At 49.2% G+C, this 22737-nt stretch overlaps 1 protein-coding gene across 1 annotated transcript in view; it reads left to right on the top strand.

Annotated features, from left to right (window-relative positions):
• LOC120036269 (YLP motif-containing protein 1-like) overlaps positions 1-22737 on the top strand; it is a 73698-nt gene that overhangs the window by 12820 nt on the left and 38141 nt on the right. Inside the window, exons 5-6 of the mRNA XM_038982745.1 lie at positions 15206-15981; positions 16172-19099. Coding sequence (XP_038838673.1) covers positions 15206-15981; positions 16172-19099 — 3704 coding nt within the window. The remainder of the gene's footprint in view (positions 1-15205; positions 15982-16171; positions 19100-22737) is intronic.

Genomic DNA, 22737 nt, shown 5'->3' with positions numbered 1-22737 from the left:
TGGGGAAACCCCCCTTGTGGTTTGTTCTACTCTACATATACACTGAACAACGTCAGGGGAACCCCTGTCTATCTACATCCCTTATGAAAACAAGTCAGGGGCGGGGGGGGGGGGAACCCTTATGTTCTACCTACATCACCCTACTCGGTCAACGATGAACAAGTAAGGGAACCCTGGTTTTCTACTCTACATCTACACGCGAACTAATAGTTCGGAGGGGAGGAACCCTGTCTGTTTCACTCTACATCCCTACTGAAAACAAATGGTGTCAGGGAACCCTGGGTCTACCTCGACATCTAATGAAACAAAGTAAACTCGGTGGGAACCGGGGGAGGAGGAAACCCTTGTTCCGTGTGTTTTCTACTCTACCTCCTTACTGAAACAAGTAAAAAACAAGTCGGGGGGAACCCCCTTGTGTTACTGTTTCCTACCTACATCCACATTGAAAAAAGTCGGAGGGAACCCGTTGTGTTCTATTACATCCTACTGAACAAGTGACCTGTTTCTACTCTACATCCTACTGAACAAGTCGTCGGGGAACCCTGTTCTGTTCTACCACATCCTACTGAACAAGTCGATCGCGGGAAACCCTGTTCTACTCTACATCCTACTGAAACAAAGTCGGGGGAACCCTTGTTCTACTCTACATCTACTGACAGGGTAACCAGGACCTTGGTCAGGGGGAACCCTGTTCTTACTCTACATCCTATGAACAAGTCGGGGGAACCCTGTTCTACCTACATCCTATGGAACAAGTCGAGGGACCCTCGTTCTACTCTACATCCTACTGAACAAGTCGGGGAACCCTGTTCTACTCCACATCCTACTGAACAACAGTCGGGGGAAACCCTGTTCTACTCTACATCCTACTGAACAAGTCGGGGGAACCCTGTTCTACTCTACATCCTACTGAACAAGCAGTAGGGAACCCTGTGTTCTACTCTACATCTAATGAACAAGTCGGGAACACCTGTTCTACTACATCCTACTGAACAACAGCGGGGGAAACCCTGTTCTACTCTACATCCTACTGAACAAGTCGGGGGGAACCTGTTCTACTCTACATCCTACTGAACAAGTCGGAGGAACCCTTTTCTTTTGTTCTACTCTACATCTACTGAAAAAGTCGGGGGGAACCCTGTTCTACTCTACATCCTACTGAACAGTCGGCGGGAACCCTGTTCTACTCTACATCCTACTGAAACCAAGTCAGGGGAACCCGTTCTACTCTACATCCTACTGAACAAGTCGGGGGAACCCTGTTCTACTCTACATCCTACTGAACAAGTCGGGGGAACCCTGTTCTACTCTACATCCTACTGAACAAGTCGGAGGGAACCCTGTTTACTCTAATCCTACTGAACAAGTCGGTGGGAACCCTGTTCTATCTACATCCTACTGAACAAGTCAGGGGAACCTGTTCTACTCTACATCCTACTGAACAAGCGGGGGAACCCTGTTGACTCTACATCTACTGAACAAGTCGGGGGAAACCCTGTCTACTCTACATCCTACTGAACAAGTCGGGGGGAACCCCTGTTCTACTCTACATCCTACTGAACAAGTCGGGAACCCTGTTTACTTACATCTATGAACAAGCAGGGAACTGTTCTACTCTACATCCTACTGAACAAGTCGGGAACCTCCTTCTCTACTCTACATCCTACTGAACAAGTCAGGGAACCCTGTCTACTCTACATCTACTGAACAAGTCAGTCGGGAACCCTGTTCTACTCTACATCCTACGAACAAGTCGCGGGACCCTGTTCTACTCTACATCCTACTGAACAAGTCGAGGGGAACCCTGTTCTACTCTACACTCCTACTCGAACAAGTCAGGGGAACCCTGTTATCTCTACATCCTACTGAACAAGTCAGGGGAACCTTGTTCTACTCTACATCCTACTGAACAAGTCGAGGGAACCCTGTTCTACTCTACATCCTACTGAACAAGTCAGGGGAACCCTGTTTACTCTACATCTACTGAACAGTCGGGGGAACCCTGTTCTACTCTAATCCTACTGAACAAGTCAGGGGAACCCCTGTTCTACTCTACATCCTACTGAACAAGTCAGGGACCCTGTTCTACTCTACATCCTACTGAACAAGTCGGGGGAACCTGTTCTACTCTACACTACTGAACAATCAAACCTGTTCTACTCTACATCCTACTGAACAAGTCGGGAACCCTGTTCTACTCTACATCCTTAACCTGAACAAGTCAGGGGAACCTGTTCTACTCTAAATCCTACTGAACAAGTCGTCTGGGAGAACCCTGTTCTACTCTACACCTATGAACAAGTCGGGGAACCCTGTTCTACTCTACATCCTACTGAACAATCGGGAGGAGGGGAACCCTGTTTACTCTACATCCTACTGAACAAGTCAGGGAAACCTGTTCTACTCTACATCCTACTGAACAAGTCGGGGGGAACCCTGTTCTACTCTACATCCTACTAACAAGTCAGGGGAACCCTGTTCTACTCTACATCCTATGAACAAGTCGGGGGAACCTGTTCTACTCTAAATCCTACTACTGAACAAGTCGGGGGAACCCTGTTCTACTCTACATCCTACTGAACAAGTCGGGGGAACCCTGTTCTACTCTACATCTACTGAACAAGTCGGGGGAACCCTTGTTCTACTTAACTCCTATATGAACAAGTCGGGGGAACCCTGTGTTCTACTCACATCCTACTGAACAAGTCGGGAACTGTTCTACTATCCTACATACTATGAAAAAGAGTCGGGAACCTGTTCTACATTCTACATCCTACTGAACAAGTCGGAGGGAACCCTGTTCTACTCTACATCCTATCGAACAGTCGGGGGAAAGCTACTCTCGGGGGAACCCTGTTCTACTCTACATCCTACTGAACAAGTCAGGGAACCCTGTTCTACTCTACATCCTACTGAACAAGTCGGGAACCTGTTACTCTACATCCTACTGAACAAGTCGGGAACCCTTTCTACTTAAATCCCTACTGAAACAAGTCGGGGGAACCCTGTTTCTACTCTACATCCTACTGAACAAGTCAGGGAACCCTGTTCTACTCTACATCCTACTGAACAAGTCGGGGGAACCCTGTTTTACTCTACATCCTACTGAACAGGAGGGAACCCTGTTCTACTCTACATCCATACTGAACAGTCGGGGAACCCTGTCTACTCTACATCCTACTGAACAAGTCAGGGAACCCTGTTCTACTCTACATCCCTACTGAACAAGTCAGGGAAACCTGTTCTACTTACATCCTACTGACAAGTCGGGAACCCTGTTTACTCTACATCCTACTGAACAAGTCGGGGAACCCTGTTCTACTCTACATCCTACTGAACAAGTCGGGAACCCTGTTCTACTCTACATCCTACTGAACAAGTCAGGGGGGAACCCTGTTCTACCATACATCCTACTGAACAAGTCAGGGAACCCTGTTCTACTCTACATCCTACTGAACAAGTCGGGGAACCCTGTTCTACTCTACATCCTACTGAACAAGTCGGGGAACCCTGTTCTACTCTACATCCTACGAACAAGTAGGGGAACCCTGTTCTACTCTACATCCTACTGAACAAGTCGGGGAACCCTGTTATACTCACATCCTACTGAACAGTCGAGGGAACCTGTTCTAATCTACATCTAATTACGTTCTACTCTACATCCTACTGAACAAGTCGGGGGAACGTTCTACTTACATCTACTGAAAAATCGGGGGAACCCTGTTCTACTCTACATCCTACTGAACAAGTCGGGGGAACCTGTCTTACTCTTACATTTCCTACTGAACAAGTCGGGGAACCTGTTCTACTCTACATCCTACTGAACAAGTCGGGGGAACCTGTTCTACTCTACATCCTACTGAACAAGTGGGGGAACCCTGGTTACTATACATCCTACTGAACAAAGTCGGGGGAACCTGTTCTACTCTCATCCTAATGAACAAGTCGGGAGGAACCTTTTCTACTCTACATCCTACTGAACAAGTCGGGGGGACCCTGTTTCATACTCTACATCTACTGAAAATCGAGGGAACTGTTCTACTCTACATCTATACTGAACAAGTCGGGGGAACCCTGTTCTACTCTACATCCTACTGACAAGTCGGGGGAACCCGTTCTACTCTACATCCTACTGAACAAGTCGGGGGAACCCTGTTCTACTCTACATCCTACTGAACAATAAAGTCGGGGGAACCCTGTTCTACTCTACATCCTACTGAACAAGTCGCGGGAACCCGTTCTACTCTACATCCTACTGAACAAGTCGGGGGAACCCTGTTCTACTCTACATCCTTGAACAAGTCGGGGAACTGTTCTACTCTACATCCTACTGAACAAGTCGGGGAACCCTGTTCTACTCTACATCCTACTGAACAAGTCGGGGAACCCTGTTCACTCTACATCCTACTGAACAAGTCAGGGAACCCTGTTCTACTCTACATCCTACTGAACAAGTCGGGGGAACCTGTTCCTACTTACATCCTACTGAACAAGTCGGGGGAACCCTGTTCTACTCTACATCCTACTGAACAAGTCGGGGAACCCTGTTCTACTCTACATCCTACTGAACAAGTCGGGGGGACCCTGTTCTACTCTACATCCTACTGAACAAGCGAGGGAAACCCTGTCTACTCTACATCCTACTGAACAAGTCAGGGGAACCCTGTTCTACTCCACATCCCTACTGAACAAGTCGGGGGCGGACCTGTTCTACTCTACATCCTACTGAACAAGTCAGGGAACCCTGTTTACTCTACATCCTACTGAAACAAGTCGGGGGGAACCTGTTCTACTCTACTCCTACTGAACAAGTCGGGAACTGTTCTACTCTAAATCCACTGAACAATCGGGGGAACCCTGTTCTACTCTACATCCTATGAACAAGTCGGGGAACCTGTTCTACTCTACATCCTACTGAACAAGTCGGGGGAACCCTGTTCTACTCTACATCCTACTGAACAAAGTCGGGAACCCTGTTTACTCTACATCCTACTGAACAAGTCGGGAACTGTTCTACTCTACATCATACTGAAACAAGTAGGGGAACCCTGTTCTACTTACATCCTACTGAACAAGTCGGGGGGAACCCTGGTCTACTCTACATCCTACTGAACAAGTCGGGAACCCTGTTACTCTACATCCTACTGAACAAGTCAGGGAACCTGTCTACTCTACATCCTACTGAACAAGTCGGGGGAACCCTGTTCTACTCTACATCTATGAACAAGTCAGGGAACCCTGTTCTACTCTACATCCTACTGAACAAGTCAGGGGGAACCCTGTTCTATTACATCCTACTGAACAAGTCAGGGAACCCTGTTTACTCTACTTCCTACTGAACAAGTCAGGGGAACCCTGTTCTACTCTACATCCTACTGAACAAGTCAGGGAACCCGTTCTACTCTACATCCTACTGAACAAGTCGGGGAACCCTGTTCTACTCTACATCTACTGAACAAGTCAGGGAACCCTGTTCTACTCTACATCCTAACTGAACAAGTCAGGGAACCCTGTTCTACTCTACATCTACTGAACAAGTCAGGGAACCCTGTTCTACTCTACATCCTACTGAACAAGTCAGGGAACCCTGTTCTACTCTACATCCTATGAACAAGTCAGGGCACATGTTCACTCTACATCCTACTGAACAAGTCGGGGGAACCCTGTTCTACTCTACATCCCTACTGAAAAATCAGGAACCCTGTTCACTCTACATCCTACTGAACAAGTCAGGGAAACCTGTTCACTCTCTACATCCTACTGAACAAGTCAGGGAACCCTGTTCTACTCTACATCCTATGAACAAGTCGGGGAACCCTGTTCTACTCTACATCCTACTGAACAAGTCAGGGAACCCTGTTCTACTCTACATCCTACTGAACAAGGCGGGGAACCCTGTTCTACTCTACATCCTAATGAAACAAGCGGGGAACCTGTTCTACTCTACATCCTACTGAACAAGTCGAGGGAACCCTGTTTCTAATCTACATCCTGTTAATATACGTTCTACTCTACATCCTATGAACAAGGCGGGGGAACCTGTTCTACCATCTGTCAATCGGACCTTTACTCTACATCCTACTGAACAAGTCGGGGGAACCTGTTCTACTCTACATCCTATGAACAAGTCGGGGGAACCCTGTTCTACTCTACATACTGAACAAGTCGAGGGAACCCTGTTCTACTCTACATCCTACTGAACAAGTCGGGGGGAAACCTGTTTACTCTACATCCTATTGAACAAGGCGGGGGAACCTGTTCTACTCTACATCTATGAACAAGTCGGGGGAACCCTGTTCTATCTTACATCCACTGAAACAAGTCGGGGAACCCTGTTCTACTCACATCCTACTGAACAAGTCGGGGGGAACCCTGTTTACTCTACATCCTACTGAACAAGTCGAGGGAACCTGTTCTACTCTACATCCTACGAACAAGGCGGGGGGAACCCTGTTCTACTCTACATCCTACTGAACAAGTCGGGGGAACCCTGTTCTACTCTACATCCTACTGAACAAGTCGGGGGAACCCGGTCTACTCTACATCTACTGAACAAGTCGGGGGAACCTGTTCTACTCTACATCCTACTGAACAAGTCGGGGGGAACCTGTTCTACTCTACTCTAATGAACAAGTCGGGGGAACCCTGTTCTACTCATACATCCTACTGACAAGTCGGGAACCCTGTTTCTAATCTACTGAACAAGTCGGGGAACCCTGTTCTACTCACATCCTACTGAACAAGTCGGGGAACCCTGTTCTCTTACATCCTACTGAACAAGTCGGGGAACCTGTTCTACTCTACATCCTACTGAACAAGTCAGGGGGAACCCTGTTTACTCTACATCCTATGAACAAGTCAGGGAACCTGTTCTAATCTACATCCTACTGAACAAGTCGGGGAACCCTGTTCTACTCTACATCATAGAACAATCGTGGGAACCCTGTTCTACTCTACATCCTACTGAAAGTCAGGGAAACCCTGTTCTAATCTACATCCTGAATATACGTTCTACTCTACATCTACTGAACAAGTCGGGGGAACCTTTCTACTCTACATCCTACTGAACAAGTCGGGGGAACCCTGTTCTACTCTAATCCTACTGAACAAGTCGGGGGAACCCTGTTCACTCTACATCCTTGAACAAGTCGAGGGGAACCGTTCTATCTACATCCTACTGAACAAGTCGGGGGGAACCTGTTCTACTCTACATCCTACTGAAAAGTGGGGGGAACCCTGTTCTACTCTACATCCTACTGAACAAGTCGGGGGAACCCGTTCTACTCTACATCCACTGAAAAAGTCGGGGACCCCTGTTCTTACTCTACATCCTACTGAACAAGTCGGGGGAACCCTGTTCTACTCTACATCCTACTAAAAAGTCGGGGGAACCCTGTCTACTCTACATCCTACTGAACAAGTCGGGGGAACCCTGTTTACTCTACATCCTACTGAACAGTCGGGGGGAACCCTGTTCTACTCTACAATCCTCTGAACAAGTCGGGGAACCCTGTTCACTCTACATCCTAATGAACAAGTCGGGGAAACCCTGTTCTACTCTACATCCTACTGAACAAGTCGGGGGAACCCTGTTCTACTCTACATCCTACTGAACAAGTCGGGGGAACCCTTGTCTATCTAACTACATCCTACTGAACAAGACGGGGGAACCCTGTTTACTCTAACATCCTACTGAACAAGTCGGGGGAACCCTGTTCTACTCTACATCCTACTGAACAAGTCGGGAACCCTGTTTACTCTACATCCTACTGAACAAGTCGGGGAACCCTGTTCTACTCTACACGTACTGAACAAGTCGGGGAACCCGTTCTACTCACACTACTGAACAAGTCGAGGGAACCCTGTTCTACTCTACATCTACTGAACAAGTCGGGAACCCTGTTCTAATCTACATCCTACTGAACAAGTCAGGGAACCCTTTTCTATCTACATCCTACTGAACAAGTAGGGAACCTGTTCTCTCTAAATCCTACTGAACAAGTCGGGGAACCCTGTTCTACTATCATCCTACTGAACAAGTCGGGGGAACCCTGTTCACTCTACATCTACTGACAAGTCGAGGAACCCTGTTCTACTCTACATCCTACTGAACAAGTCAGGGAACACTGTTCTACTCTACATCAGAACATCAGGGAACTGTTTACTCACTCCTACTGAACAAGTCGGGGAACCCTGTTCTACTTACATCCTACTGAACAAGTCGGGGAACCCTGTTCTACTCTACATCTACTAACAAGTCCGGGGAACCCTGTTCTATCTACAATCTACTGAACAAGTCAGGGGAACCTGTTCTACTCTAATCCTACTGAACAAGTCGAGGGAACCCTGTTCTACTCTACATCCTACTGAACAAGTCAGGGGAACCCGTTCTACTCTACATCCTACTGAACAAGTCGGGGGAACCCTGTTCTACTTCTACATCCTACTGAACAAGTCGGGGGAACCCTGTTCTACTCTACATCCTACATGAACAAGTCAGGGAACCCTGTTCTACTCTACATCCTACTGAACAATGCGGGGAACCCTGTTCTACTCTACATCCTACTGAACAAGTCGGAGGGAACCCTGTTCTACTCTACATCTACGAACAAGTCAGGGGAACCCTGTTCTACTCTACATCCTACTGAACAAGTCGGGGAACCCTGTTCTACTCTACATCCTACTGAACAAGTCGGGGGAACCCTGTTCTACTCTACATCCTACTGAACAAGTCGGGGAACCTGTTCTACTCTACATCCTACTGAACAAGTCAGGGGAACCTGTTCTACTCTACATCCTACTGAACAAGTCATGGAACCTGTTCTACTCTACATCCTACTGAACAAGTCGGGGAACCCTGTTCTACTCTAACTCCTAATGAACAAGTCGGGAACCCTGTTCTACTCTACATCCTACTGAACAAGTCGGGAACCCTGTTCTACTCTACATCCTACTGAAAACAAGTCGGGGGAACCTGTTCTACTATACATCCTACTGAACAAGTCAGGGAACCTGTTCTACTTAATCCTACTGAACAAGTCGGGGGGAACCTGTTCTACTCTACATCCTACTGAACAAGTCGGGGGAACCCTGTTCTACTCTACATCCTACTGAACAAGTCGGGGAACCCTGTTTACTCTACATCCTACTGAACAAGTCAGGGAACCTGTTCTACGTCTACATTCCTACTGAAAAGTCAGGGAACCCAGTAGGATGTAGAGCTAGAACAGGGTTCCCTGACTTGTTCAGTAGGATGTAGAGTAGAACAGGGTTCCCCTCGACTTGTTCAGTAGGATGTAGAGTAGAACAGGGTTCCCCTGACTTGTTCAGTAGGATGTAGAGTAGAACAGGGTTCCCCTCGACTTGTTCAGTAGGATGTAGAGTAGAACAGGGTTCCCCTCGACTTGTTCAGTAGGAGTAGAGTAGAACAGGTTCCCGACTGTTCAGTAGGATGTAGAGTAGAACAGGGTTCCCTGACTTGTTCAGTAGGATGTAGAGTAGAACAGGGTTCCCCCGACTTGTTCAGTAGGATGTAGAGTAGAACAGGGTTCCCCCGACTTGTTCAGTAGGATGTAGAGTAGAAACAGGGTTTCCCCCGGCTTGTTCAGTAGGATGTAGAGTAGAACAGGGTTCCCCGACTTGTTCAGTAGATGTAGAGTAAACAGGGTTCCCCCGACTTGTTCAGTAGGATGTAGAGTAGAACAGGGTTTCCCCCGACTTGTTTCAGTAGGATGTAGAGTAGAACAGGGGTTCCCCGACTTGTTCAGTAGGATGTAGAGTAGAACAGGGTTCCCCTGACTTGTTCAGTAGGATGTAGATTAGAACAGGGTTCCCCCGACTTGTTTCAGTAGGATGTAGAGTAGAACAGGGTTCCCCCGACTTGTTCAGTAGGATGTAGAGTAGAACAGGGTTCCCCCGACTTGTTCAGTAGGATGTAGAGTAGAACAGGGTTCCCCCGACTTGTTCAATAGTGTAGTACAGGGTCCCCGACTTGTTCAGTAGGATGTAGAGTAGAACAGGGTTCCCTCGACTTGTTCAGTAGGATGTAGAGTAGAACAGGGTTCCCCCGACTTGTTCAGTAGGATGTAGAGTAGAAACAGGGTTCCCCCCGACTTGTTCAGTAGGATGTAGAGTAGAACAGGGTTTCCCCCGACTTGTTCAGTAGGATGTAGAGTAGAACAGGGTTCCCCCGACTTGTTCAGTAGGATGTAGAGTAGAACAGGGTTCCCCTGACTTGTTCAGTAGGATGTAGATTAGAACAGGTTTCCCCGACTTGTTCAGTAGGATGTAGAGTAGAACAGGGTTCCCCCGACTTGTTCAGTAGGATGTAGAGTAGAACAGGGTTCCCCCGACTTGTTCAGTAGGATGTAGAGTAGAACAGGGTTCCCCCGACTTGTTCAGTAGGATGTAGAGTAGAACAGGGTTCCCTCGACTTGTTCAGTAGGATGTAGAGTAGAACAGGGTTCCCCCGACTTGTTCAGTAGGATGTAGAGTAGAACAGGGTTCCCCCGACTTGTTCAGTAGGATGTAGAGTAGAACAGGGTTCCCCCGACTTGTTCAGTAGGATGTAGAGTAGAACAGGGTTCCCCCGACTTGTTCAGTAGGATGTAGAGTAGAACAGGGTTCCCTCGACTTGTTCAGTAGGATGTAGAGTAGAACAGGGTTCCCTCGACTTGTTCAGTAGGATGTAGAGTAGAACGTAATATTACAGGATGTAGATTAGAACAGGGTTCCCTCGACTTGTTCAGTAGGATGTAGAGTAGAACAGGGTTCCCCGACTTGTTCAGTAGGATGTAGAGTAGAACAGGGTTCCCCGACTTGTTCAGTAGGATGTAGAGTAGAACAGGGTTCCCTGACTTGTTCAGTAGGATGTAGAGTAGAACAGGGTTCCCCGACTTGTTCAGTAGGATGTAGAGTAGAACAGGGTTCCCTGACTTGTTCAGTAGGATGTAGAGTAGAACAGGGTTCCCCTGACTTGTTCAGTAGGATGTAGAGTAGAACAGGGTTCCCTGACTTGTTCAGTAGGATGTAGAGTAGAACAGGGTTCCCCGACTTGTTCAGTAGGATGTAGAGTAGAACAGGGTTCCCTGACTTGTTCAGTAGGATGTAGAGTAGAACAGGGTTTCCCTGACTTGTTCAGTAGGATGTAGAGTAGAACAGGGTTTCCCTGACTTGTTCAGTAGGATGTAGAGTAGAACAGGGTTCCCTGACTTGTTCAGTAGGATGTAGAGTAGAACAGGGTTGTTCAGTAGGATGTAGAGTAGAACAGGGTTCCCCCGACTTGTTCAGTAGGATGTAGAGTAGAACAGGGTTCCCTGACTTGTTCAGTAGGATGTAGAGTAGAACAGGGTTCCCCTGACTTGTTCAGTAGGATGTAGAGTAGAACAGGGTTCCCCTGACTTGTTCAGTAGGATGTAGAGTAGAACAGGGTTCCCCTGACTTGTTCAGTAGGATGTAGAGTAGAACAGGGTTCCCTGACTTGTTCAGTAGGATGTAGAGTAGAACAGGGTTCCCCCGACTTGTTCAGTAGGATGTAGAGTAGAACAGGGTTCCCCCGACTTGTTCAGTAGGATGTAGAGTAGAACAGGGTTCCCCGACTTGTTCAGTAGGATGTAGAGTAGAACAGGGTTCCCTGACTTGTTCAGTAGGATGTAGAGTAGAACAGGGTTCCCTGACTTGTTCAGTAGGATGTAGAGTAGAACAGGGTTCCCCCGACTTGTTCAGTAGGATGTAGAGTAGAACAGGGTTCCCCCGACTTGTTCAGTAGGATGTAGAGTAGAACAGGGTTCTCCCCCGACTTGTTCAGTAGGATGTAGGAGTAGAACAGGGTTCCCTCGACTTGTTCAGTAGGATGTAGAGTAGACAGGGTTCCCTGACTTGTTCAGTAGGATGTAGAGTAGAACAGGGTTCCCCCGACTTGTTCAGTAGGATGTAGAGTAGAACAGGGTTCCCTGACTTGTTCAGTAGGATGTAGAGTAGAACAGGGTTCCCCCGACTTTTTCAGTAGGATGTAGAGTAGAACAGGGTTCCCTGACTTGTTCAGTAGGATGTAGAGTAGAACAGGGTTCCCCCGACTTGTTCAGTAGGATGTAGAGTAGAACAGGGTTCCCCTGACTTGTTCAGTAGGATGTAGAGTAGAACAGGGTTCCCTCGACTTGTTCAGTAGGATGTAGAGTAGAACAGGGTTCCCCCGACTTGTTCAGTAGGATGTAGAGTAGAACAGGGTTCCCTGACTTGTTCAGTAGGATGTAGAGTAGAACAGGGTTCCCCCTGACTTGTTCAGTAGGATGTAGAGTAGAACAGGGTTCCCCCGACTTGTTCAGTAGGATGTAGAGTAGAACAGGGTTCCCCTGACTTGTTCAGTAGGATGTAGAGTAGAACAGGGTTCCCCTCGACTTGTTCAGTAGGATGTAGAGTAGAACAGGGTTCCCCTGACTTGTTCAGTAGGATGTAGAGTAGAACAGGGTTCCCCTCGACTTGTTCAGTAGGATGTAGAGTAGAACAGGGTTCCCCTCGACTTGTTCAGTAGGATGTAGAGTAGAACAGGGTTCCCCCGACTTGTTCAGTAGGATGTAGAGTAGAACAGGGTTCCCTGACTTGTTCAGTAGGATGTAGAGTAGAACAGGGTTCCCCCGACTTGTTCAGTAGGATGTAGAGTAGAACAGGGTTCCCCCGACTTGTTCAGTAGGATGTAGAGTAGAACAGGGTTCCCCCGGCTTGTTCAGTAGGATGTAGAGTAGAACAGGGTTCCCCCGACTTGTTCAGTAGGATGTAGAGTAGAACAGGGTTCCCCCCGACTTGTTCAGTAGGATGTAGAGTAGAACAGGGTTTCCCCCGACTTGTTCAGTAGGATGTAGAGTAGAACAGGGTTCCCCCGACTTGTTCAGTAGGATGTAGAGTAGAACAGGGTTCCCCCGACTTGTTCAGTAGGATGTAGAGTAGAACAGGGTTCCCCCGACTTGTTCAGTAGGATGTAGAGTAGAACAGGGTTCCCCCCGACTTGTTCAGTAGGATGTAGAGTAGAACAGGGTTCCCCCCGACTTGTTCAGTAGGATGTAGAGTAGAACAGGGTTCCCCTGACTTGTTCAGTAGGATGTAGATTAGAACAGGGTTCCCCCGACTTGTTCAGTAGGATGTAGAGTAGAACAGGGTTCCCCCGACTTGTTCAGTAGGATGTAGAGTAGAACAGGGTTCCCCCGACTTGTTCAGTAGGATGTAGAACAGGGTTCCCCCGACTTGTTCAGTAGGATGTAGAGTAGAACAGGGTTCCCTCGACTTGTTCAGTAGGATGTAGAGTAGAACAGGGTTCCCCCGACTTGTTCAGTAGGATGTAGAGTAGAACAGGGTTCCCCCGACTTGTTCAGTAGGATGTAGAGTAAAACAGGGTTCCCCCGACTTGTTCAGTAGGATGTAGAGTAGAACAGGGTTCCCCCGACTTGTTCAGTAGGATGTAGAGTAGAACAGGGTTCCCTCGACTTGTTCAGTAGGATGTAGAGTAGAACAGGGTTCCCTCGACTTGTTCAGTAGGATGTAGAGTAGAACAGGGTTCCCCCGACTTGTTCAGTAGGATGTAGAGTAGAACAGGGTTCCCCCGACTTGTTCAGTAGGATGTAGAGTAAAACAGGGTTCCCCCGACTTGTTCAGTAGGATGTAGAGTAGAACAGGGTTCCCCCGACTTGTTCAGTAGGATGTAGTGTAACAGGATGTAGTGTAACAGGATGTAGTGTAACAGGATGTAGTGTAACAGGATGTAGTGTAACAGGATGTAGTGTAACAGGATGTAGAGTAGAACAGGATGTAGAGTAGAACAGGGTTCCCTCGACTTGTTCAGTAGGATGTAGAGTAGAACAGGGTTCCCCCGACTTGTTCAGTAGGATGTAGAGTAAAACAGGGTTCCCCCGACTTGTTCAGTAGGATGTAGAGTAGAACAGGGTTCCCCCGACTTGTTCAGTAGGATGTAGTGTAACAGGATGTAGTGTAACAGGATGTAGTGTAACAGGATGTAGTGTAACAGGATGTAGTGTAACAGGATGTAGAGTAGAACAGGATGTAGAGTAGAACAGGATGTAGAGTAGAACAGGATGTAGAGTAGAACAGGATGTAGAGTAGAACAGGATGTAGAGTAGAACAGGATGTAGAGTAGAACAGGATGTAGAGTGTAACAGGATGTAGAGTAGAACAGGATGTAGAGTAGAACAGGATGTAGAGTAGAACAGGATGTAGAGTAGAACAGGATGTAGAGTAGAACAGGATGTAGAGTAGAACAGGATGTAGAGTGTAACAGGATGTAGAGTGTAACAGGATGTAGAGTAGAACAGGATGTAGAGTGTAACAGGATGTAGAGTAGAACAGGATGTAGAGTGTAACAGGATGTAGAGTGTAACAGGATGTAGAGTGTAACAGGATGTAGAGTGTAACAGGATGTAGAGTGTAACAGGATGTAGAGTGTAACAGGATGTAGAGTGTAACAGGATGTAGAGTGTAACAGGATGTAGAGTGTAACAGGATGTAGAGTGTAACAGGATGTAGAGTGTAACAGGATGTAGAGTGTAACAGGATGTAGAGTGTAACAGGATGTAGAGTGTAACAGGATGTAGAGTGTAACAGGATGTAGAGTGTAACAGGATGTAGAGTGTAACAGGATGTAGAGTGTAACAGGATGTAGAGTAGAACAGGATGTAGAGTAGAACAGGATGTAGAGTGTAACAGGATGTAGAGTGTAACAGGATGTAGAGTAGAACAGGATGTAGAGTAGAACAGGATGTAGAGTAGAACAGGATGTAGAGTAGAACAGGATGTAGAGTAGAACAGGATGTAGAGTAGAACAGGGTATTACCACACCTAAAAGAGGAATATAATGTGAATGTCTACAAATGTAATCAAGGTTTGAAGTGATTGTTTTAGTCATCTGTAGTTTTTTTTGGGGGGGGGGGGGCTATTTGCAGTCTATAAATTATTAGTAATTATGTTCCGGCCCCCCTAACCACTCGCTCAAGAGAAAATGTGCCAGAAGCTAAATCTAGTTGATGATCCCTGGTGACATCTGTCATATGCAATAGACACCTGTGTTCACTCTAGTCATTGTATTTCCATCTGTTCAGTTCTGAATGTTTCACGTTGCTGAATACACCCTAGCCAGCTTAATGTAAAAAAAAAAAATATATATATTTTTTAAAAGGGCTCCTTAAATGTGATTTGATTGCAGGAGAGGGTCACCACACTGCGAGCCATGCAGCAACAGTACGGAGGCAGCGGCGACAGCGGTGGTCAGTACGGCGCTGACCAATACAGTAGTAGTGACCGGTATAGTAGTGGAGGGTACGAGGACCAGTACAGCCAATATGGTCAATACCCACACTCTGGACCGGACTCGCAGAATCAACAAGGCCACATGGTGAGCCCATCCACGCCGTCCCAGCCAGGTAGCCAGCCCTCGTCCACCTCTGGACCCATGTCCCAGGGCCCTCTACCAGGGCAGCACGGCCCCTCCAACGCCCAAAGCGTGGGAACCCCCACAGGAGAACCACACCAGGGCCCTCCACCCGTGCACCAGGGCCCTCCACCCGTGCACCAGGGCCCTCCACCCGTGCACCAGGGCCCTCCACCCGTGCACCAGGGCCCTCCACCCGTGCACCAGGGCCCTCCACCAGGGCACCAGGGCCCTCCACCAGGGCACCAGGGCCCACCAGCAGGGCACCAGGGCCCTCCACCCGTGCACCAGGGCCCTCCACCCGTGCACCAGGGCCCTCCACCCGTGCACCAGGGCCCTCGACCAGGGCACCAGGGCCCTCCACCCGTGCACCAGGGCACTCCACCCGTGCACCAAGGCCCTCCACCCGTGCACCAGGGCCCTCAGTCAGAGCAGTACAACCTGTCTGGACCCCCTGGTAGAGGGGCAGGCCCAGGAGGGAGAGGGTTGGCCAGACCACCAGGTCCACAAGGAGGACAGCCTCCATCCTACCAAGGCCCCAGAGGACCAAGGTAACTTGTGTATTCACGCCATAATGATATTCAAACCCCCCCGCTACCCTCTTATCCAGGTATCTCTTTGGGAGAGATTTTGATTGTACCTGAACGTGACAACTTGGATTAAAAAAATAAATAAATAGGTTAAATAAAACATTGCCATTTACAGGCTGTTCAAACATTCATGTGTTTTCTTTCCACCCAGGTTTGATGGTCCGAGAGGGAACGGCCCGCGGTTTGACCAGCAGCAGCAGTCCGTTCAACAGCAGAGGTTCAACGCTCCACCAGGTCCCAGGTTCAACCAGCAGCACCCAAGGTTTGATCAGTTTGGCCCCAGAGGACCAGGGCCTCGGTTCGGACAGCAGGGGCCCCACTTCGACCACCCCGCGAGACAGAGCCCCCCAGCCCGCTTTGAAAGACCCACTGGTCCCTCAGCACCCTATATAGGCCCACAGCCTAAACCAGACACTGGCAAAGACACCAAACTATCTCAGGGTAAGACTGAGATGCCACCAGGCTCTAAGCTTCCTGGTATTAAACCTACTGGGCCAACTAAACCAGTAGCAGACAGTACAACTAAGCAAGGTGAATTGGCAGAACCAGGAGATATGTCAGAGGACATGTTGGAGTCCCTTGAGGGCTTCTTCGTCCAAAATGACCCCATCCCTCAGACGAAAGCAGAGGCTGATGCTGCTGCTGCTAGTAAGGACTCCACTGCCAAAAAGGAAGAGGTGAGCCCCTCTGCTGCTGCCGGTGCCAAGCACCCCGTGTCCACCATCACTTCTGTATCCCCGAAAACCGCTTCCCCTGCCAAGACCGCTCTCAAACCAGGTGGACCGGCCGGGCCGTTGAAGACCAACGTCAATAACAACAACGGGTCTCGGGGACCACATGGGCCTAAGCCTCACGGACCGGAGCCGCCGAAGACCGACCCAATGACCAACCAACCCCCTGGTCTTCTGGGGCTCATGGGCCGTGGTAGAGGGGGACGTGGCCAGCCTCTAGGGCCTCTAAGAGGGGGGGAGGATGGAGGTAGAGGACGAGGGGAGGAGGATGGAGGGATGAGGGGAGGGAGAGGACGAGGGGAGGCGGACGGAGGGATGAGGGGAGGGAGAGGACGAGGGGAGGCGGACGGAGGGATGCGGGGAGGGAGAGGACGAGGGGAGGCGGACGGAGGGATGAGGGGAGGGAGAGGACGAGGGGAGGCGGACGGAGGGATCTGGGGAGGGAGAGGGCGAGGGGAGGCGGACGGAGGGATGAGGGGAGGGCGAGGACGAGGGGATGCGGACGGAGGGATGAGGCGAGGGGAGGCGGACGGAGGGATGAGGGGAGGGCGAGGGGAGGCGGACGGAGGGAGAGGACGAGGGGAGGCGGACGGATGGATGAGGGGAGGGAGAGGACGAGGGGAAGCGGACGGCGGGATGAGGGAAGGGAGAGAACGAGGGGAGGCAGGTGGAGGGATGCGGGGGCGAGGTGGTCTATGGGGACGTGGAGGGAAACAGTCGGGTATCCCAGACTTCAGTCCCAACACTATCCCTCTGGGAGGTGGGAGGACAGAGGACGACATGGAGGGGGTTCCTTACGACTACAGACCTCCACATGAAGAGATGAGATCACAACATGGAGGACCAGAGGAGGACTGGCAGCAGCAGGAGTGGCAACAGGACCCTTCACTGGAGAAACCTGAAGGTCCTCCTCAGCCTGAAGAGGAGATGTGGGTCCCTGAAGAGCACTACTACCCTCCAGAGGACTACTACGAAGACCCAGGGAGAGGAGGTCCCCCTATGGGGAGAGGAGAGCCTCTAGACGGGCACCACTGGGAGGAAGCAGATCCCCCACCTCCAGAGTACTGGGGAGAGGAAGGAGATCCCTACTGGATGGACCGGAGGCCCCCTCCTCATGGCATGAGAGGAGGCCCCCGAGCCCCCTTCCCCCCTGGGCGTGGTCGCCCCCCACGAGGCAGGCCCGGCTTCATGCACCAGGGTGGTCCCAGACGCCCCCTTCCTCCTCCTCACGGAGCCATGGACCCCCATGACCCTCTAGGATCCCCCATGGGGCCTGACGATGACATGGACCCTCTGGGACCCCCGCTGCATCGGGACTACAACCCCCGAGGGCCGACCATACACCACGATATGATGGAGCGAGACATGAGGGGGCGGCCTCCTCCGCCTAGAGAGATGATGGACAGAGATCTGATGGGTCCTGGTGGACATCCTCCATACCACGACATGGAGAGGGACCCTGGCTGGCCCCCGGGCCCTGGACGACCCCCCCACCTCGGCAGAGACGGGCCAAGAGGTCCCCCTCCGCCTCCCCATGAGATGATGGAGCGGGGAGGAATGAGGAGGCGTCCGATGGGCCCTCGGGGCGCCCCGATGGGCCGGGGCATGATGCGGCACCCACCTCGCTCACTCGAGGACTTGGAGGGGTACCCCCATGAGGGTTATGGGGAGGAGTTTGGTGGTCCCGGTGATGACGGGTATGGAAGAACGCTGCCGCCACGTGACTGGCCGGACCACCCCCCACATGAGTACGACTGTGAGGAGGAGTATTATCCCCAGGAGCCTCCTCCTCGTGTTGGGGAGTGGGATAGGGAGAGAGGAGGACCACTACCAGAGAGAGACTATTCTCCCTACCCTCCCCGCGGTCCTCCACCTCCCCCAGACCGTTTCAGAGATGACGAGTGGGCCGATGAGAGAGACCGAGACCATCTTCCATACCCTTACGAGGGAGACGGAGACCGTCCTCCATACCCCTACGAGGGAGAAGAGCGTGGAAGAGGAGGAGAGCTCCGAAGTCGTGACTTCCCGGACGACCCTTCGTACAGGCACGATAAACCCCCCTACCCATCCCCTGCAGAATGGGAGAGACCCAGACCACCCCTTTCAGAGAGAAACTACCCCCCAGATTTTGAGGACCATAGGCCCCATTACGACGGGCGACCTGAGCCCCCTAGATCAGATCTAGGTATCCCTCCATCCACAACTTCCCAGACCCCTGCTCCTCCCAGTACTGGACCAGACAGTTCCTCGGAACCAGCCTCACAGGGAACTGGACCGGGCATACTGGCTCTGTCACAACGCCAACATGAGATCATCCTGAAAGCTGCCCAGGAGCTGAAGCTCATCCGGTAAATTATAGAGACTCACTGTTTTTCCCCCCGAGATAGAAACTGTCTTTGGTCTTATCGTGTTTTTCCCCCCCGAGATAGAAACTGTCTTTGGTCTTGTCGTGTTTTTCCCCCCCGAGATAGAAACTGTCTTTGGTCTTGTCGTGTTTTTCCCCCCCGAGATAGAAACTGTCTTTGGTCTTGTCGTGTTTTTCCCCCCCGAGATAGAAACTGTCTTTGGTCTTGTCGTGTTTTTCCCCCCCGAGATAGAAACTGTCTTTGGTCTTATCGTGTTTTTCCCCCCCGAGATAGAAACTGTCTTTGGTCTTATCGTGTTTTTCCACCCCCGAGATAGAAACTGTCTTTGGTCTTATCGTGTTTTTCCCCCCCGAGATAGAAACTGTCTTTGGTCTTTCTGTATACCTGTAATATTTTGTATGTGGCCACTATATATGTATATATACGGTACCAGTTAAAAGTTTGGATACGCCTTTCTCATTTGGATACGCCTTCTCATCTCATATTTTTACTATTTTCTACATTGTAGAATAATAGTGACGACATCAAAACTATGAAATAACACATATGGAATCATGTAGTAACCCAAAAAAAGTGTTAAACAAATCAAAATATATTTTATATTTGAGATTCTTCAAAGTAGCCACCCTTTTCCTTGATGACAGCTTTGCACACTCTTGGCATTCTCTCAACCAGCTTCAAATCACATTGTATTTGTCACATGCGCCGAATACAACAGGTGTAGAACTTACTGTGAAATGCTTACTTACAAGCCCTTAATGCAGTTCAAGAAATGGAGTTAAGAAAATAATGACTAAATAAACTAAAGTAAGAAAAAAAATTACATAACAATAGCGAGGCTATATACAGGGGGTACCGGTACTGAGTCAATTGACTGAGTAGCAGCAGTGTAAAAATGGGGGGGCAATGTAAATAGTCTGTGTGGCCATTTGATTAATTGTTCAGCAGTCTTATGGCTTGGAGGTAGACGCTGTTAAGGAACCTTTGGGTCCTAGACTTGGCGTTCCGGTACCGCTTGCCGTGCGGTAGTAGAGAGAACAGTCTATGACTTGGAGGACTGGAGTCTTTGACAATTTTTAGGGCCTTCCTCTTGACACCACCTATTATATAGGTCCTGGATGGCAGGAAGCTTGGCTCCAGTGATGTACTGGGCCATACACACTACCTTTTGTAGCGCCTTATGGTCAGATGCCGAGCAGTTGCCATACCAGGCGGTGATGCAACTGGTCAGGATGCTCTCAATGGTGCAGCTATAGAACATTTTGAGGTTCTGGAGACCCATGCCAAATCTTTTCAGTCTCCTGAGGGGGAAAATGTGTTGTCGTGCACTCCACAACTGTCTTGGTGTGTTTGGACCATGAAAGTTTGTTGGTGATGTGAACACCAAGGAACTTGAAACTTTCGACCCGCTCCATGTTAATGTGGGCCTGTTCGGCCCTCCTTTTCCTATAGTCCACGATCAGCTCCTTTGTCTTGTTCACATTGAGGGAGAAGTTGTTGTCCTGGCACCACACTGCCAGGTCTCTGACCTCTTTCCTATAGGCTGTCTCATCGTTCTCAGAGATCAGGCCTACCACTGTTGTCGTCTGCAAACTTAATAATGGTGTTGGAGTCGTGGGTGAACAGGGAGTACAGGAGGGGACTAAGCACACATCCCTGGGGGGCCCCAGTGTTGTTGCCTACCCTTACCATCTCGAGGTGGCCCGTCAGGAAGTTCAGGATCCAGTTGCAGAGGAGGGTGTTTAGTCCCAGGGTCCTTAGCTTGGTGATGAGCTTTGTGGGAACTATGGTGTTGAACGCTGAGCTGTAGTCAATGAACAGCATTCTCACATAGGTGTTCCTTTTGTCCAGGTGGGAAAGGGCAGTGTGGTGTGCGATTGAGATTGCGTCATCTCTGGATTTGTTGTGGCATTTTGTGAATTGGAGTGGGTCTAGGGTTTCCGGGATGATGGTGTTGTGAGCCATGACCAGCCTTTCAAATCACTTCATGGCTACCGATGTGAGTGCTATGGGACGGTAATCATTTAGCCAGGTTACCTTTGCATTCTTTTGAAAAAATGTCTGTGAAGACACTTGACAGTTGGTCTGCGCATGCTTTGAGTACACTTCCTGGTAATCCGTCTGTGAATGTTGACCTTTTTAAAGGTCTTGCTCACATCGTCTACGGAGAGTGATCACACAGTTGTCTGGAACAGCTGGTGCTCTCATGCATGCTTCAGTGTTGCTTGCCTCGAAGCTAGCATGAAAGGCATTTAGCTTGTCTGGTAGGCTCGTGTCATTGGGCAGCTCGTGTCTGGGTTTCCTTTTGTTATCCGTAATATTTTTCAAGCCCTGCCACATCCGACGAGCGTCAGAGCCGGTGTAGTATGATTCAATCTTAATCCTGTATTGATGCTTTGCCTATTTGATGGTTCGTCTGAGGGCATAGCGGGATTTCTTATAAGCATCCGGATTAGTGTCCGGCTCCTTGAAAGTGGCAGCTTCATGAGGTAGTCAACTGGATTTGATGACAGCTTTGCATACTCTTGGAATTCTCTCAACCAGCTTCATGAGGTAGTCACCTGGAATGCATTTCAATTAACAGGTGTGCCTTGTTAAAAGTAAATTTGTGTAATTTCTTTCCGTCTTAATGCGTTTGAATAAATCAGTTGTGTAGTGATAAAGTAGGGGTGGTATAAGTAAAGGATAGCCCTATTTGATTAAAGTCCATATTATGTCAAGAACAGCTCAAATTATCAAAGAGAAATGACAGTCCATCATTGACTGACCTTCATGTCTTAAAGTAATCTGAAAAATTTAATGAACTTTGAAAGCTTCTTCAAGTGCAGTCGCAAAGAACATTAAGCGCTATGATGAAACTGGCTCTCATGAGGACCGCCACAGGAAAGGAAGACCCAGAGTTACCTCTGCTGCAGAGGATAAGTTTATTAGTTACCAGTCTCAGATTGCAGCCCAAATAAATACTTCACAGAGTTCAAGTAACAGACACATCTCAACATCAACTGTTCAGAGGAGACTGCGTGATTCAGGCCTTCATGGTCTAATTGCTGCAAAGAAACCACTACTAAAGAACACCAACAAAAAGAGACTTGCTTGGGCCAAGAAACACGAGCAATGGACATTACACCGGTGGAAATCTGTCTTGGCCTAATGAGTTCAAATTTGAGATTTTTGGTTCCAACCTCTGTGTCTTTGTGAGACGAAAAGTAGGTGAACGGATAGTCTCTGCATGTTTATTTCCCACCGTGAAGCATGGAGGAGGAGGTGTAATGGTGTGGGGATGCTTTGCTGTGACACCGTCTGTGATTTTATTTAGAATTCAAGGCACACTTAACCAGCAGGCTACCACAGCATTCTGCAGCGATACACCATCCCATCTGGTTTGTGCTTAGTGGGACTATCATTTGTTTTTCAACAGGACAATGACCCAACACACCTCCAGGCTGTGTAAGGGATATTTGACCAAGAAGGAGAGTGATGGAGTGCTGCTTCAGATGACCTGGCCTCCACAATCACCTGACCTCAACCCAATTGAGATGGTTTGGGATGAGTTGGACTGCAGAGTGAAGAAAAAGCAGCCAACAGGTGCTCAACATATGTTGAAACCCCTTCCAAGACTG

Source organism: Salvelinus namaycush, unplaced genomic scaffold (assembly GCF_016432855.1).
Source record: "Salvelinus namaycush isolate Seneca unplaced genomic scaffold, SaNama_1.0 Scaffold128, whole genome shotgun sequence".
Classification (NCBI taxonomy): Eukaryota; Metazoa; Chordata; class Actinopteri; order Salmoniformes; family Salmonidae; genus Salvelinus; species Salvelinus namaycush.
The sequence above is the reverse complement of the archived record's forward strand: the minus strand, read 5'-3'. Positions and strand labels throughout refer to the sequence as shown.